The sequence below is a fragment of the Podarcis tiliguerta genome (genome assembly GCF_965153285.1).
Source record: "Podarcis tiliguerta genome assembly, chromosome: 2".
NCBI lineage: Eukaryota > Metazoa > Chordata > Lepidosauria > Squamata > Lacertidae > Podarcis > Podarcis tiliguerta.
This window is the reverse complement of record NC_139535.1, coordinates 36,650,210-36,665,518: the sequence shown is the minus strand read 5'-3', so window position 1 is coordinate 36,665,518 and position 15,309 is coordinate 36,650,210. Positions and strand designations below refer to the sequence as shown.

Genomic DNA, 15,309 nt, shown 5'->3' with positions numbered 1-15,309 from the left:
TTCTTTTGGAGTGGGGGCATTTAGCCAACCAACACCCTGCATGCATGCATGAATGAATGTATGCATGCTCCACTATGCCTGAATTACCAGGAGCAAGAGATTCGGCCTAGCTAGACAAGTAATCTACAGCTGTATATAAATAAAAGGCTATATATAAATAAAAAGTTTAACTTATTTCTACATTACAAATGTTGGTTTGCTGTGGTGGCACTCTCCATCTACCTAATGAGAAAGCCACAACACTGTCTAGCAAATGGGCACTGGACTGATTGGTCATGAATGCCTTTACTGCCAATATTGCTGTATGCAGATTGGTATAAGCTTAAGTCTAAAATATCAGGGATCCAACATGTGCCTTGAAAAGAGGAGATATGATAGTCATCTTCAGATATCTAAAGGGCTGTCACATGGGAAGATGGAGCAAGCTTGTTTTCTCCTGCTCTGGAGACTAGGCCCCAAACCAATGGCTTCAGGTTACCGGAAAGGAGATTCCAACATCAGGAAGAACTTTCTGATGGCAAGAGCTGTTTGGCAGTGGAACAGACTCCCTTGGAAGGGGGTGGACTCTCCTTCATTGAATGTTTTAAAGCAGAGGTTGGATGGCCATCTGTCATGGATGCTTTGAGATTCCTGCATTGCAAGGGGTTGGACCAGATGACCCTTGGGATCCCTTTCAACCGTACAATTCTATGATTCTATGTGTATTCTGTATATATTCCAACGGGCTGGTTTTAGCATAAAACACCCTTAATATGAGACTACTATCAGCAGCAGCTTGTATGATTTGGGCGGCTATATACTACAGGTAATTCGCAACTTATGCACATTTAACTTGTGTGCATTCAGCTTTATGCGCTTAGCAATTTGAAATAAAGGGGGGCGGGCATAAAGGTGGCTGGCATCCAGGGGAAAAACCAACCTTTGGCAAATCCACCTGCCACTGAACCAAATGAATGTCTCTTGACTATATGTGCTTTTGTCTTTATGTGTTCTCCCCAGAACATAACCCCTGGGTAAGTTGAGATGCCTGTATTCATATAGGCATGGACACAAAGAGCTCACCTCATGAATGAGCCCTATCCTGTTGAATGTCGCTCCATGCATTGTGGCTATTTATTATCATTATTCATTGTTTATTATTTCATAAAATGTACATGCCGCTTGATTGGAAAAACAAACCTCAAAGTAGTTTACAAAAGATAAAACAGTAGAATCAAGAAAAAATTACAACACTCCTTTAAAACATACAAAGTTAAAATACTAAAATAGATCTGGGTCTCTAGACAGGAATGTTTTTAGCAGGTGCCAAAAAGAGAACAGTGAAGGTGCCTGCTAAAACACATTTAATGTGTGTTCTTATAGCTCTCTCAACCACCCCAAACTATATTTCCAAATTACTATAGGAAACAGAATCAATATTTCATCTCTAAATCAGCCATGCATCCTCCATGCATAAGCCAGAATTAGTTATCAAGAGGCATTTTTATCCCCTCATACTTGTAGGATCCTCTACCATGAAGAGTTTAAACATCTTTTGAAAGTTTTATAAAGCACAGCTCAACCAGTTGGAAGTACCGTAATCATACAACCAGTTGTCTGTCTGGTGTAAATCACACCACACAAATCAGGTATGTTATATACCCTTTACTTCCACAATTATGTTCTCCCTTAAAAGCCCTCAGCACACCATGTGCATGCACCATAGGCAGTCTACAGATCTTTTAATTTGTACCAACCTCTGGTGACACAAAGGCCAAACAGGCTATTGTTTGGATTTTTAATATGTTTCACATTGTCTGGTTTTACTACATCCAATATAACAACTTGAACTGCTTCAGTCAGTTATCATCTTGACACAAGTTCAATCCAACACCCAGATTTAGACAAAAATGCAACTTTGTGGTTGCTTGATATGGGGTAGGGAGCTTTTTCAGCTAGAGCAGCCCTCTTTGGCAACCCTCTGGGGGCTGCATGCAGTGGTCGTCATGCACCACACAAACCACACACATATAAGTGTATGCACACACCACACACATTCCCCTCCAGGCAATGGAGCTTGAAAACATTATTTTTACTTTTTTCCAGCCTAACTGCTGGCAGGTAGGTGGTCTTCCTGGATAATGCAGCTGGGGAGAGTGGGTTAACCACTCCCTTTTCCCTACAACGAGGTTTGAAAAAGTTTCATTCTGCTGGAAGAGAGGACTTATTGGTTTCAGAAGAGTCCTAAACCAGTAGAATGAAACTCACCGATAAATTCTAGTTTATCAATTTCACACCTGAGTGTCCCTTTGTTGGAGAATGGTGACTTGAGATCAGTACCAGAGGGTCTTGGGACACTGAAATGTTGCGATTTCTGAATATTGCCATCTTTTATATCAATTGTATGCTCATGTTTTCTTTCAGAGACTAACTTGTTTGTCATAGGTAGGGAGCAGAAAGGCATTGTTGGCAGGTTATGGCCTATATCAACTTGGACACAAGCAGGTGAATGAGCTAATAGTGTAGCAGATATTATCTGAGGGAAACAATGCTGGCATTTGTTTCTATTTGGTGGCCTATCTTTGCTGCAGAATATCAATTTTAGATTAGAGTGCTATTTGTAAGAACTCTCATTGAAGTGGGTTCTTGGTTTCTAGGATAATTGTTTGATATCTTGGCTTAATAGCAATCCATCATTTGCCAAGTTCAGGAACAGCAGCAAACTTATGTCTGTTAATAACAAGAATGGAAACTTAAAATTATCCTTGTGAGCTAGGTGGAGGGAGGGATGTTCTCTTGAAGAGAATATACACAAGCAGCCCCCAGATTAGGCTCTGTTTGAACTCCAAGAATACTAGTTTTCTAGAAAAAGTATAAAGCTTGGCAATTTTCAACTCCATTGGGTAGATCAGATCTACTGAGAATGCTATCAGAGAAGTAAGGCTTTTTTTAAAAAAACTATAACCTCATGCCATTTATCATGTATCTATTTTGAAGGGCCTATATTACAGCAAATATAATTCAAAAATCAATCATTCACAGAAATGTTATGTTAGGACAACACAACCCCACACCAGAAAATAATTTTCAGGTGGAAAAAAAGACGTAATGTACACAAAACTTTCCAAAGAAAGCAATAGAGAGAAATAGGTAATATAGGGAAACATTTTTCCCCAATGGTAGAATTCTGTGGTATCCACTACTAGATTTTAAAACTTTAAACTTGTTTATTCAAAATGTACATTAAAAATCACAATGCATGCCTCTCACCTACTGACAGACAGGAAAGAGGCAGGACGCTAACGATAATTTCTATTGATATGCTGCATAGGAAACCACATTACAGATTGACAGATAAAGAAGACAGCATAGCCAAGCACAAATCTTAGGTGCCCTCTTAAATGTCCTGGTAGCCACAGCTCTGAGTGCCTTCAAAACTTTTATTAAGAAGCTTACTAAATTGGTCTCTCCTTAGTTTTGCAAAAAAAAAGCATTTAAAAAGGTTTCAGACACAGTAAAAAACATGGCAGTACTTTTAATGGGCCCATCTAAGATGCAGAAAACCTCAGCTGATCCAAAATGGGGCAAGCTTGTTTACCTGGACTGGCCAATACAATCAACCTATTACTTTGCCATCTGTACAGGCTTACAGTCAGTTTCCAGGGCCAATTTAAAGCCCTGCTGGTAACTTTTAAAGCTCTAAGCCAGCACTTCCCAACTGGTCGTCCGTGAAACCATTCACACAAGAAAAAGCACCACAGAGATACGTATCGAACTTTTCAAAAGTCCATGGCTTTGGCTTTTGAAAAACACGGGGACTGCCGTACTTGGGAACCACTGCTCTGAGCAATGCTCGAGGACAGGATACCTGAAGAGATTACCTCTCGCATGCCTGAGATCAGGATGCCCCCGAGGGGAACTTCTGCCCCTTGAGAGGCCGCATTCAAACAGCCGCGAGATACCGTTGCCGAGGATGGCGCGGGCGCCGCCAGGCGGATTAAGGCTCTTCCGCCTGCGGCGTCGGGGTTCCAGGGTTAGGCGCGCGAGGGAGAGCTCTGCCCGGAGTCCGTTACCCCGGTTTGCAAAGCGCAGGCCGCGCACATGGAAGCCGGACGCCGCCAGCTGCGCCTTAAGGATCGCAGAGCTGGAATGGGGGGGAGGGAGAGAGAATGAAGCTGTGTGGGATGGGACAGGAGGCACGCGGGCGCTCGAAGCCGCCGCCGCCGCCACCACAGGTAGCCCCTCCCTCTTCTCTGCCGCTTCCCCAGCTCCGGCCCCGCCTCATTAGGCGGAGGGGGTGGCGGTGGGGGGAAGAGATGGAGGGGGCCGCGGCCGGCGTAATGCTGCGAAGAGGAAACGAGGGGACGCTCCCAGGCGGCAGAGGCGGCGGCAGCGGCGCCCGGCGGGGTCACGAACTCTGACCTTTCGGCACAAGACTCCCGTTCACCCCCCCGCCCAGAAAACAACAATAATAATAACAACAGAGTGGCTCTCCTTTCCTCCCCCCCCCCTTCTCTGCTCCGTGCAGGGCAAGACGTTAACCCCTCCGGTGCCCCTGCCTCCGCCTGCCTTTATTCCCCCCCCCTCACCGGGCCCGCAAGGTGGGGGGGCAACCCAGGCCTGGCCAGAGACCCGTTGCGAGGCAGCCACCGCCGGGCTTGCTTGGCGCCAAACCCTGAGGTAAATGAGCTTCCTTATTCTAGCGGGTCGCGGCGCGCTTCGGGCTCGGAGGGGCGACGGTTCTCTCGAGGCGGAGAGGGAGGCGCCGAAACGGGCGGGCGGGGTGGGGGTGTGCTGGCGGAGATCGGCGGGCTTCGGGCGCTGCGCCGTTTCCTTTCCCGGGGTCTGCCGTGGTCGCGATGCCGCGAAAACTGCACCGGCTCCGAGTGAGGGAGAAAAGAAGATGGAGTCTGAGCGGGCGGAGGCAGTGGCTTGAACCCGACCCTTTTACCTTTGCCACCGGGAGGGCGGAGGGGAGGGGGCGGCGGGTATTTTGCATACGGGGCAGCCCGTCGCCATCTTAAGCGGACTCTTCCCCCCACCCTACTACCACCACCCGCTTCTCTCCCGCTCTGGGCTGCCGCTCGCCACGCTCTGGGTGCCCGCGACCGGGCCCGACCAGTTACGGGCGAAGGGACGTTAGGGAAGGCGGGGAGACTAATGGCGGAGCTTTTGGACTTGGCTACCTGCCAACTCCGCCATCTTGTGCTTCAAGTGCCTTTTTCTCCTTATCTCTCCTCCCCCCCCCCCCCGCAACTTTAATTGGGGGGCGGAGGGGGGAAGTGGCCTGAAGGGCGGTCGCATTGGCCAATTATACCCGTTGTGGCGGTGGGAGGGCGGGCTTTCCTTTCCGCTGGTGACGAGAGCCGATTGGTTGGGCCGGGAGAATGCGCGAAAAGGGGTTCTGTGGAGGGCGACGCTATACCCCTCGTCAAAGCTTTCGTTCCTGTCATCGTAGTTCCTGGCAGAATTAATCCCCGTTTTTCACAAAAACGTTGAACAACACTATCCTGTGGGAACGCAAGGTTTAGGAATGTTTCTCTTGCCTTTAGCAAATTCAAGAACACCGTTTTAATTGCGTGTCAGAGCTCAGACTGCAATCGTAATCTCGCTTACCTACGAGCAAGCGCCACTGAATTCAGCTGGACTTGCTTCTGAGTAGGATTATGGTCTTAGCCTGTCCCCACTAACAGAAATTTACCAGATTTTGCATCTGCTTCTGGAATGTATAAATTGTCACAACCTGAAGCCTGTGATCTGTACTTAAAAAGAATACTTTGTTGCAAATATGTTTCAAATATATATTTTGAAAATGATTTTAGTATGTCACACAAAACCACAGAAAAATTCAGGAAAACAGATGCAAAGCATACGTTCCACAAAAGGTAACCCGTCACTAGTTTAAAAACAGGTCAATCCAGGCTGTCAATATTTAGCAGGAGGGATCCAGTCACCGGACATTTGGGTTTGCACAATTAAAGTGGATTAAAACTCTCTCGGACACATCAAATGCCCTTTTAAAACCCTCGTTTTTTGCAGTTGGAAAAGTGACATGGAGATGCACTAAAAAGTGTGGGGTAAATTGTTGATGTGTAACCTCACAAGCAAATCAGAATGAAGACTCATACTGTAGTCTTAAAACTTTCCAGCAAACAAACCTGAACAACTGCTTAATGAATAGACCTTACTTACAAATAAACTGTGTAATCAAATGAGGATGAATGCTCAGTAAACAGATCATCTTGAGGAGCTCATGGGCCACAACTATAGACTGAATGTGCTTTATTCCTTTAACCCAGGTGTAGCCAACATAGTTTCCTCCATATACTGTAACTCCCATCAGCCCCAGCCAGTATGGGAGTGTTAGTCCAGCAATATCTGGGGGTACAACATTGGCTATCCCTACTTCAACCAAATGTAATTTGTAAGTTTAGATCATTACTATTACTATAATTTGTTTCCCAGTTCCATTAGTGATGACACTACTAGGGTTGCCATATTTCAGAATGTATGTGAACTGCCCTGAGACAGGTGTAGGGCGGTATATAAATGTATAGGGTGGTATATAAATAAATTCAATAAATAAACAAATAAAATAAATGAGCTTTTTAAAGGGAAAATTGCTCTTAGTCCTGCTGGACCCATTTCTCCCTGTTGCATTGCCTAAATGGAATGATAGCAAGAGCAGAAGAATGTGACTGTTTCTTCAGATTATGGTTGCTCTGTTTTGTTTGCATCCTTTCTCTCTGGAGTGATGGGGAGAATTTTGTCCAACTCCTTGCCAGCACAGCTGCTGCAGGGAGGATTGTACCAAGAGAATGTGCATGAGAAGATGTGTGATGTTTACCAATCTACATTATTATGCTGCTGTCCTGTGCCACCTGTCCATCTTGCACTACACCTCTTCTTCAGTGGGAGGTGGTTGTGTTGCTTTCATCACTCCTGGCAACGACACAGCGCAGTGGAAGAGGACATCCTAAAGAGGTGGTGGTGGCTACAATTCAGCAATGGTCACCGCACTGGTGCTTTGGCATCTGTAGGAAATAGATTTGGGGAGAGGATTGGCCTTTAGCTAGTATCCATATATAAATGTTAGTTCCCATTCTACTTTTGGAATACTTTGTCACTTAAGAGTGACCAAACTCAGGTGCACCTCTTTACTCTTCTGTCTAAATGAGTGGCTGCCATTCATTCCTATCTCTCCCTGTAGCACACAGCTTCAGCATGTTTTGTGTCAGTTCACGCATGGTGGTGAAGTCTAGAATAACCAACCTATGTAAACATGCAACAGTTTAGTGTCAGATGTGTGGGTCCTTGGTAAGCAGAATAATGTGAAAAAGGTTCACTGTGTATGAAGTAGAAAAGTGTGTTGTGCCTGCCTCCATGGGATCCTGTAATATACAGGCCTGTGTTCCGGCTTTCTTTCCTCTTTACAAAGTACAATGGTAGGCATTTTCTTAGTTGCTTTATAATAAGTGAAATCCTAAGATAATTTGTAATTTCAGTGGTGTGAAAAGATCTGGAAATCAGCTTGTTCTTTTAGTTCTATATAGATAAGTCACTTTATAGTTCCCATTATCCCACCAAAAACAGTTGGATACACCTGCATTTCCTCAAAGCTATGTGAAAGTAAGAAGTGTTCAGTCCTCTGCTGCAGTAAGCATGGAAGCTAGGAAGCATAGTTTCTTTGGCCTTGCTAAGCAGCTAGTGAAGGCTTGCAAAAGCAGATAATGAATACTATTGGTTGTTTCTTTCTGAACTAGGTGGAGATGGTTATTTCATGAAAGTGGCAAATGTTTTCTTATTTCATTCATCTGATAAAATTAACACTATTTCACAAACTGAACACAGGATTTGGTTATTTCACAATAACTAACAATATTAATGCCTATTCAAAGGTGCTTAGATTTTGGTTGGGAGGAAAGCTCTGAATGAGCTGGGAGATACTCAATGGATGAGATAATATTTCTAAACAGATGTGAGTGTCTCCCATGGTGGCATGAGCTGTGAATCTGTCAGGGGTCTGTCTCTTGCTTGGCATAAGAGACATATCTGCAATGTGTGAAGAACTTGAAAGAGATGAGGGGCCTCTCCATGTTGTGCTCATCCACAAATACAGTTACTAATAAGAGATTCCTGGTCCTTTTGGCAACCTGGTGATGGCTCAATACCTCTTTTTTAAAAAAAAATATGTTATTTTTACTTTTTTCATGAATAAAGCAATTTAATGATTGTAACATAATATCTGGAAGACAGAAGTGCCTGGCGTGCTCTGGTCCATGGGGTCACGAAGAGTCGGACACGACTGAACGACTAAACAACAACAACAACATAATATCACTGTTTTATAATGAAACGTTTGAAACTGTGTTCAGTACTGGCACGGGGCTGTATACTGTACTATATTTAATAGTTCTTAGTAATAAAATGGCAAAAGCTTTAATTTTTCTGTTGCTGATAGAAGTTATTGGCATCTCTCCAAAAAGGTTCTCTAATGATCCTCCTTCACCATGACAACCAATATGGAGGTGCTGGCTCAGCAGATAGTGGAGACACAGCAGGTGGCTGAGGTGAGTGAAGGATGATATTATAGTAACTCTTGACTGGTTTTTAAAAAGAAAATATAATTGTCTATTGTTTACAGATGGTCAGATCTAAAGTGGATTTTTTTCATAAAATGCTGGTTATTCCACTTGAAAATATAAAGCGATATTTTTCAATCCCCATGTTTTGTACTAAACTTCATTTGTATATAACAAAATGTCCACCAGGAGAGCAGAGGGTAATGCCCTTCCCCACCTTCTAATGACAGCTTGTCATACAGTGCTGCTGGGTGAAAAAAATGTGGGGCCGCACTTAATTCTGCAGCCATCCCCCTGTATCCTGCATAGTCCTAGCAGCCTGGCTGAAGGGCCTAGATGAGACCTGTAGGCATGTGCAAGTCTTTGAACATGTCCAATGTGGCTTCTGCTGCTTCATCCATACAGATATTTCTTCTGCTTTTAAGCAGATCTATTTGCTGTTAGGTAAAGGTAATGGACCCCTGACCATTAGGTCCAGTCGTGACCGACTCTGGGGTTGCGGCGCTCATCTCGCTTTATTGGCCGAGGGAGCCGGCGTACAGCTTCAGGGTCATGTGGCCAGCATGACTAAGCCACTTCCGGCGAACCAGAGCAGTGCATGGAAATGCCATTTACCTTCCCGCCTTGCTGTTAGCTGTGAATTAATCTATGTTTTTCTGATTAGTCTAATCTCATATCATCCACTTGTACCATCCCAGCCAACACATTTTTTATTTCTGCACCAGGCTTCTAACTTATAATAACATACAGGAACTGTTTACAGAATGGGTGTTAAGTGATTGTGTATTTCTGTCAAGGAGGTCATAGATTATGCTGTTGATAAGTAGTTGCCCATTGTCTGTTTTAAACCTGCGTTGTAGGGTTCTATTTCATTTATGCATCCTTTGCATACAGTAAGCCCTCAACTTATGTGGGGGTTATGTTCTGGGGATCGTGCCTAAAGCCAACATTGTGTATAGTCAAAACCCATTAGGTTCAATGGTGGGTAGGATTGCCAAAGTCATTTTCCCTGGAACCCTGCCCCATTTATTTATTTATTTATTTATGCCATGCGCATAAAGCTGAATGCACACAAGTTAAATGTGTGTAGGTTGTGGGCTTACTCTATCTTTTTAAAATGACCAGGAGCCTTCTCACCATCATCTAGTGAAAATACTGTGTTCATTTAAATCCAGTGACCATATCTTAAGGCAGGATGACTGTTTACTAATAAAAATTATATCCCAGTTTTTTTAAATCTGCATTTGAAATTAAGGTTTGTTAAAATTTAATGAAATGTTCCTTGAAGTAACATTGTTCAACTAGTTTCCTCTGTTCCACAATATAGTTATTGTCCTTTGTTTTATCAGTAGCATTTGGGTTTTCTGTCTTGTTATTTGTTGTTTCTACGTTTTTACTCTTCAATATCACTAGCCAAGCTGTCCGGTTAACCGAGTTAATTCTGAAATAGTCTTCAGTTCAGAATAACCAAATACATCTATATACATTATTTTTTCTATTAGCAAAATGCCCATGAAATTATTGGAATGTATGTTATATTTGCTTATTTACATTACTGGAGGAGACTGACATTGAGTGGGCACTAGGACACCACCAGGTGAATGTTGTTGTATTCCATTCATTTGAAGAGAAAGAAAATGTTAACCTTTAGGTGAGAACAGATTTATCTACTTACTCCTCTTGTAACAAGGACCCTCTATTCCTAGGTGAAATATTGTACTCAAACCTCTATATATCCCATGGCTAAAGAGGCAACATATATTGGCTTCACATAGTCTGCCATTATTTGTGGTTGCCATACTCCTCTTTCTTCCCTTGAGTCCTCTGGCACACATAGAAAAATCAGGGGAGTGGTTGTCTCTCTGTGCTTTGGTCTTTGGAAAGGGCATGAGCAGTGAGAATCTTTGTTATCAAGTTTGGTCAGAAGCCAAATGCTTCTCTCCCCTGAATCTTCTGTTTAATCCAGAGTGTGGAAGAGGGGCAAGAGATTGGTTTCTCAGTTGGCACAGTGAAACACACCCCTGAAAATGTGCAGGGAACTTGGAGTTTTGCGTTGAGCATGTGGGAGAGGGATTGTCACCAATCTATGACCTTTCCCTTCCTGTCAGTTTCCAAACTATGCCTATCCTAACTACCAGTAAGGTGCTTGAAAATAGGAAGGTGGACAGGCTCAGACACAAATGAGCATAAACGTTCCGTGGATTGGGGTTTTGCTTGGAAAGGATGGTCTTGTTAGCTGCTGAAGTAGTTGGTCTAATAATACAGTAAATCACCCAGTGCTGGGGGGAAGCATTGCAGTTCAGCACAAAGCATGTCACTGAGAGTGCCATCTTTAATTTAACCATTTTCTGAACAATAATGACCTGACACTATGCATAAATTTATGCAGTGAAAGTATATTGCATATAATGTTTTGTAATGTCATGGTATCAGCACTTTAAAAAAGCTGAATCAACATAATGTGGTCCCCGCCCACCTTTTCAGAAGTTTCTGTGATTTTCGGAAATTTTTGTGTGTTGTGTTAATTTACAAGACTTATAGTTATCTAGTTGTTGTTGTTGTTGCTCCTCCAGAGACTTAAAATGGTTGCTTTAATTCTTCTAACACATACCATGAAATTAATGGATTTATCATTATGTGCAATAAAACTGATTCCAGTGCAAAATATTTGATGGGTGCACAAGAATCTGGTGTTAGTTTAGCTATATTAAGTTAATGAACTGTAAAGATAAAATAAGTCCCATAGGGAACAAAATAGTTTCCTTTTTTCATGTTACTGGTCTGAAAATTATTCAAGAGCTGGACAAATTATTTTCTCTTGAATTTTGCTACTTTGTAGTTTTTATTGAGCAGTAGTAGTTGGGCACAGGGGAGACAAAGAGAAGGAGAAGCTTTGTAACCTGGGTACATCTCCCCCAGTGAAATTAATTGTATTATTAGACAAACTGCTTCAGCAGCTGGCAAAACAGCAGGAACACGTCGATTCTGCTTCCTTGGTTACAGGGAGTGATAGTGTACTTGACCTTCAGAGGAGCAGGGTCATAGAGAGGGCATTTTTAAACAATTCTGTCTGGTTTTGTGATTGGAATCTTTATAAATGGAGCTCGGATACAAACATTTGGGAACAGACTAAAACTGATCTCTTCGTTCCTCTTCGATTGTTTTGGCCAAAGATCTTTGCTGAAGAAAAATGTAAATAAAGCTGCAGAAGGATTTGACACTGTAAGTACTAGAGTCTGTACAGTATCAAGCGAGAGGCTCCAGGAAGCAAATGATTCAAAGGTTATTGAAGATGGGAGTGTTGTTATTTTTAAGAAGAAACATTAATGTTAAATGTATAGTCAGTTCACTTTGCTTATCTAATCCTTGTAAATGTTTTAACTTAACAGCAATTTTAACTAAGAGTGTATTGCTAATACTGCTCCTAATTTAAAATTCAGAATATTCTAATTTCACAGTAATGGCCATTTATCTGGAAGCTGACTTCTAATTAATAGTTTGAATAATTAGCACTGTTCTCTTTATATAGTATGTACAGTATTTTAGCACAGAATTTTAATCCACAGTTTATAGCAGTTTCTACAACAAGCGTATTAGGATTTAGTTTGTATTTCCTGATAAACTAGAATATACTGCCTTTTGCTCAACAGAAATGAAGGGTTATTACAGGTTAAAATTTCAAAGTAGGAATAAATCTGATATCAAGTAAACTGTTTACCTACCTATTGCCAAATGCTGCAGATGACTAACCTTTTTCTGACCTGTGTATAAAGGTGAGATTTAGAGAGAAACCAGTAGGTACTGGCTGTAATAGATACAGATATATAGGATTCAAAATAAATTAGTTAGAACATGTTGGGTAGCTTTAAAAGTGGAGTTAAATATTTAAAGTTAAATGTCCTTTTTTTTTTACATAATGCAGCATCTTCTCAACATTTGCTATATTTTGTCAGTGTCAAAAATGCAAAGTTAGCTTTTAAACAGAAAGCTCTTGCATTGTGCTTTTGAACTTTCAGCATATGTTCTTTCCTTATGGATAACAATAGCATTCTGCAAGTCTTATACCATTTTATTGTGTGGGTGATAGCTAATGTTAGTCATACACAGAGTAACATTGATTACTGGGGGGGGGGGCTGTTCTGAGTATGACATTATTGGATATCACCTGTTTATTTACATAGCTGGTCTGTTTCATCTAAGATCTGTAGGCAGTACAGCACCAAGGACCAAGCTGAGGAGCTGCAAACCACTTGTATATTTCATTTGTGTTTACCTAATTAACACATTTTGCATAAAATTTTAATATGGTGGCTTTGTGTGCTTTCCCCATGATACTCCCTGTAGCTGCAAGACTACAAGTGACATTCTGAGGATATTTTTCTTGGGAAATAATAATTAGTTAATTGTGTTCTTAATGTAGAAAATAACTAGTAACCAGATAACACTGTTGCATGTGTTTCATATTAAAAGATCATTCCTTTGTATTTATTTTTATTTATGCACTGTTTAATTACAATAGTCTAAATGTGGTGTAAAAGGAACACAATACTATATAAATAAGCATTGGTTAAAACTATAAAAATAAAATTCAGAATACCTTCCAGGTACAAAAAGAAACTAAATCAAACTAAAAATACAGCAAAACAAAAAATGGTATTTGCAGCACACCAAAACACTGGTAAAGATGGGGCAGTGTGAGCCTCCTGGAACTGGGAGTTGCACAGCCCAGCTGTGCAGTTGAAAAGGCCCCTCTCATGCCCTGACCACTTAGTCTTCAGTGGCAATTGGATGCAAAGCAGGGCCTCTGATGAATATGGCAAGCAGACTCATGTTGGAACAAAACTATCCTTCATGTATTCTGGTTTCAACCATTGGTGGGGAACCCCTGGCCCCTTTTCAATCTCGCCCATTTCCTATAAGGATATTATGCTTGTGGAGGATAATTTGCACAAAAGGGCCTTTCCCCACTAAATTGGTATAAACAGGGATTTCGTGGGTAGCAGCACACTGTGCTACTCCATCATCAGCCAGGTGATAACCAGCACTTTGAATTGTGCTCAGAAATGAACTGGTATCCAATGCTGACTGAATGGTATGAAACGTATTTGTGCTGAAAAATGGGCCCGCAACAAAACTCTGGCTTCCAAATTTTGTATCAGCTGAAGTTCCTGAACAGTTTTCAGAAGGAACTTTCTATAGAGTTTATGTGACCAACGTTAGATCTGCTTTTTACAGAACAGGGCACAGTTGGTACATCTCATGAAGCTATGCAAGGGCCCTCTTTCCCACAGCCAGTTAGTAGTCCTGAGAGGCTGTTGAAGAGGCTTCCAAAAAAATTTAGTACTGAAACAAAAAATCTAGTACTGTACGGATACAAAAATTATCCTAATGGAGCCAGGCTAATTCAGGCAACATTTCCTGCCATCAAACTAGTTCTTCCTTGTTGTATATGGTAACAGCCCCACCGAAATCCTCTGAGGCAAGGCGGGCAAGCTGAGCAACTGGATTGTAATGGAAGCAGTCTTCCCTTGCTGGCAGTTGCCAGGCAGCAGGTCCACTGAGGCAAAGGACCAAATAAACAAATCAGAATGCAGATAACTCAGATTTATAACCCAGGTCATAGGTGTGTAATTGCAAGAAAAAAGAGGTAGATGTCAGTGACAAAAGCACTCCAACCTGTAAGGTGCAGCGGCTGTGTTTGCATGTCACACAGTGATTTAGAAAAACTTGCACAAGCAGGAAGAAGCATAGTTCTAAGTTGCCTTGTTTTGAATTCGACCATATTTAGCTTGTGGGGTGGAGAGAATAACTGGGGGAGGGAAGGAGTGTTGTCCCTGTCAATCTTCTGAGAGGGAGGCCTTGTTCCTTTCCCTGCTGGACTATAGTGTTAAAAGGAACAGGCTTAAGGCTGACTTCCAGCCCTGAACCTAAGCATTTTATAACTATATAAGGTGAGCAGAATGTTTCTGGAAACTGGTAGCCATTTTCCTTCCACCACTCCTAATACCTCCCCATATTGTGGTGGGAGGGGAATTTCTTTTAATGCCGTAACACACATTCATGAAAACCTAATGCCCACCTTCAGAGTCCTATAAGCTGTTTGCGTCTCAACCCGGCCAATTCCTCCTCCCATTCCTTTTTTTTCTTTCGCCTCAGCTGACAACATCCATATGCCATTCAAATGAGCTCAGGGTTCTGGAAAGAAGTAAACATGGACCATTTAGGCTGCTGGTATATTATCTGGGGAATCAAAATAATGTTTTGTATAATTCTACATACTCAAGGAGCCCCCTGAGTATGCAGAAACCATTGTTGTTATTTTTATATGCCCCAATTCATTGCCAAAAGGATAGTCACTGAACCACCCAAGTTCAGTATTAGAAGAAACAAGTGGATTTGCAACACAGTGCTGCAATCTATCCTTACTTCCTAAGGGGAGTGCTGCTGTCCTGGGCTCCATATACATTCAGGAACAAGAGTCTTGCAGTCCTCTTCAGGTCTCTTGGGCAAAGGGCTCAGGGGTGGGAAAGGGCCTCCTCAATATCTTCTCCAGATACTCCATATACAGGGCTGCCTGCTCCAAATCTGAACCTCCGTTTTCTTTCCTCTTCTCCCACAAACAACTGATGTTCCAGCATTCTGTGTCTTAACTGCTTCCAACACAGTCTCAGTAACTTCTGGTTCTGTTGGTCCTCCCTTCTCCCCCTTTTGTTGATACAAACTGTTGTTTGCATTTTGTAACCTTGCA

At 42.3% G+C, this 15,309-nt stretch overlaps 1 protein-coding gene across 3 annotated transcripts in view; it reads left to right on the top strand.

Moving 5' to 3' along the window:
• Positions 1-1,362: 1,362 nt before the first annotated feature.
• Positions 1,363-15,309, top strand: part of NR2C2 (nuclear receptor subfamily 2 group C member 2) — a 39,971-nt gene continuing 26,024 nt past the window's right edge. For all 3 annotated transcript variants that reach the window (XM_083426976.1, XM_083426977.1, XM_083426978.1), the window contains exons 1-2: positions 1,363-4,659; positions 8,466-8,549. In XM_083426976.1, the coding sequence (XP_083283102.1) occupies positions 8,490-8,549 (60 nt within the window). In that variant the 5' untranslated portion in view covers positions 1,363-4,659; positions 8,466-8,489. The remainder of the gene's footprint in view (positions 4,660-8,465; positions 8,550-15,309) is intronic.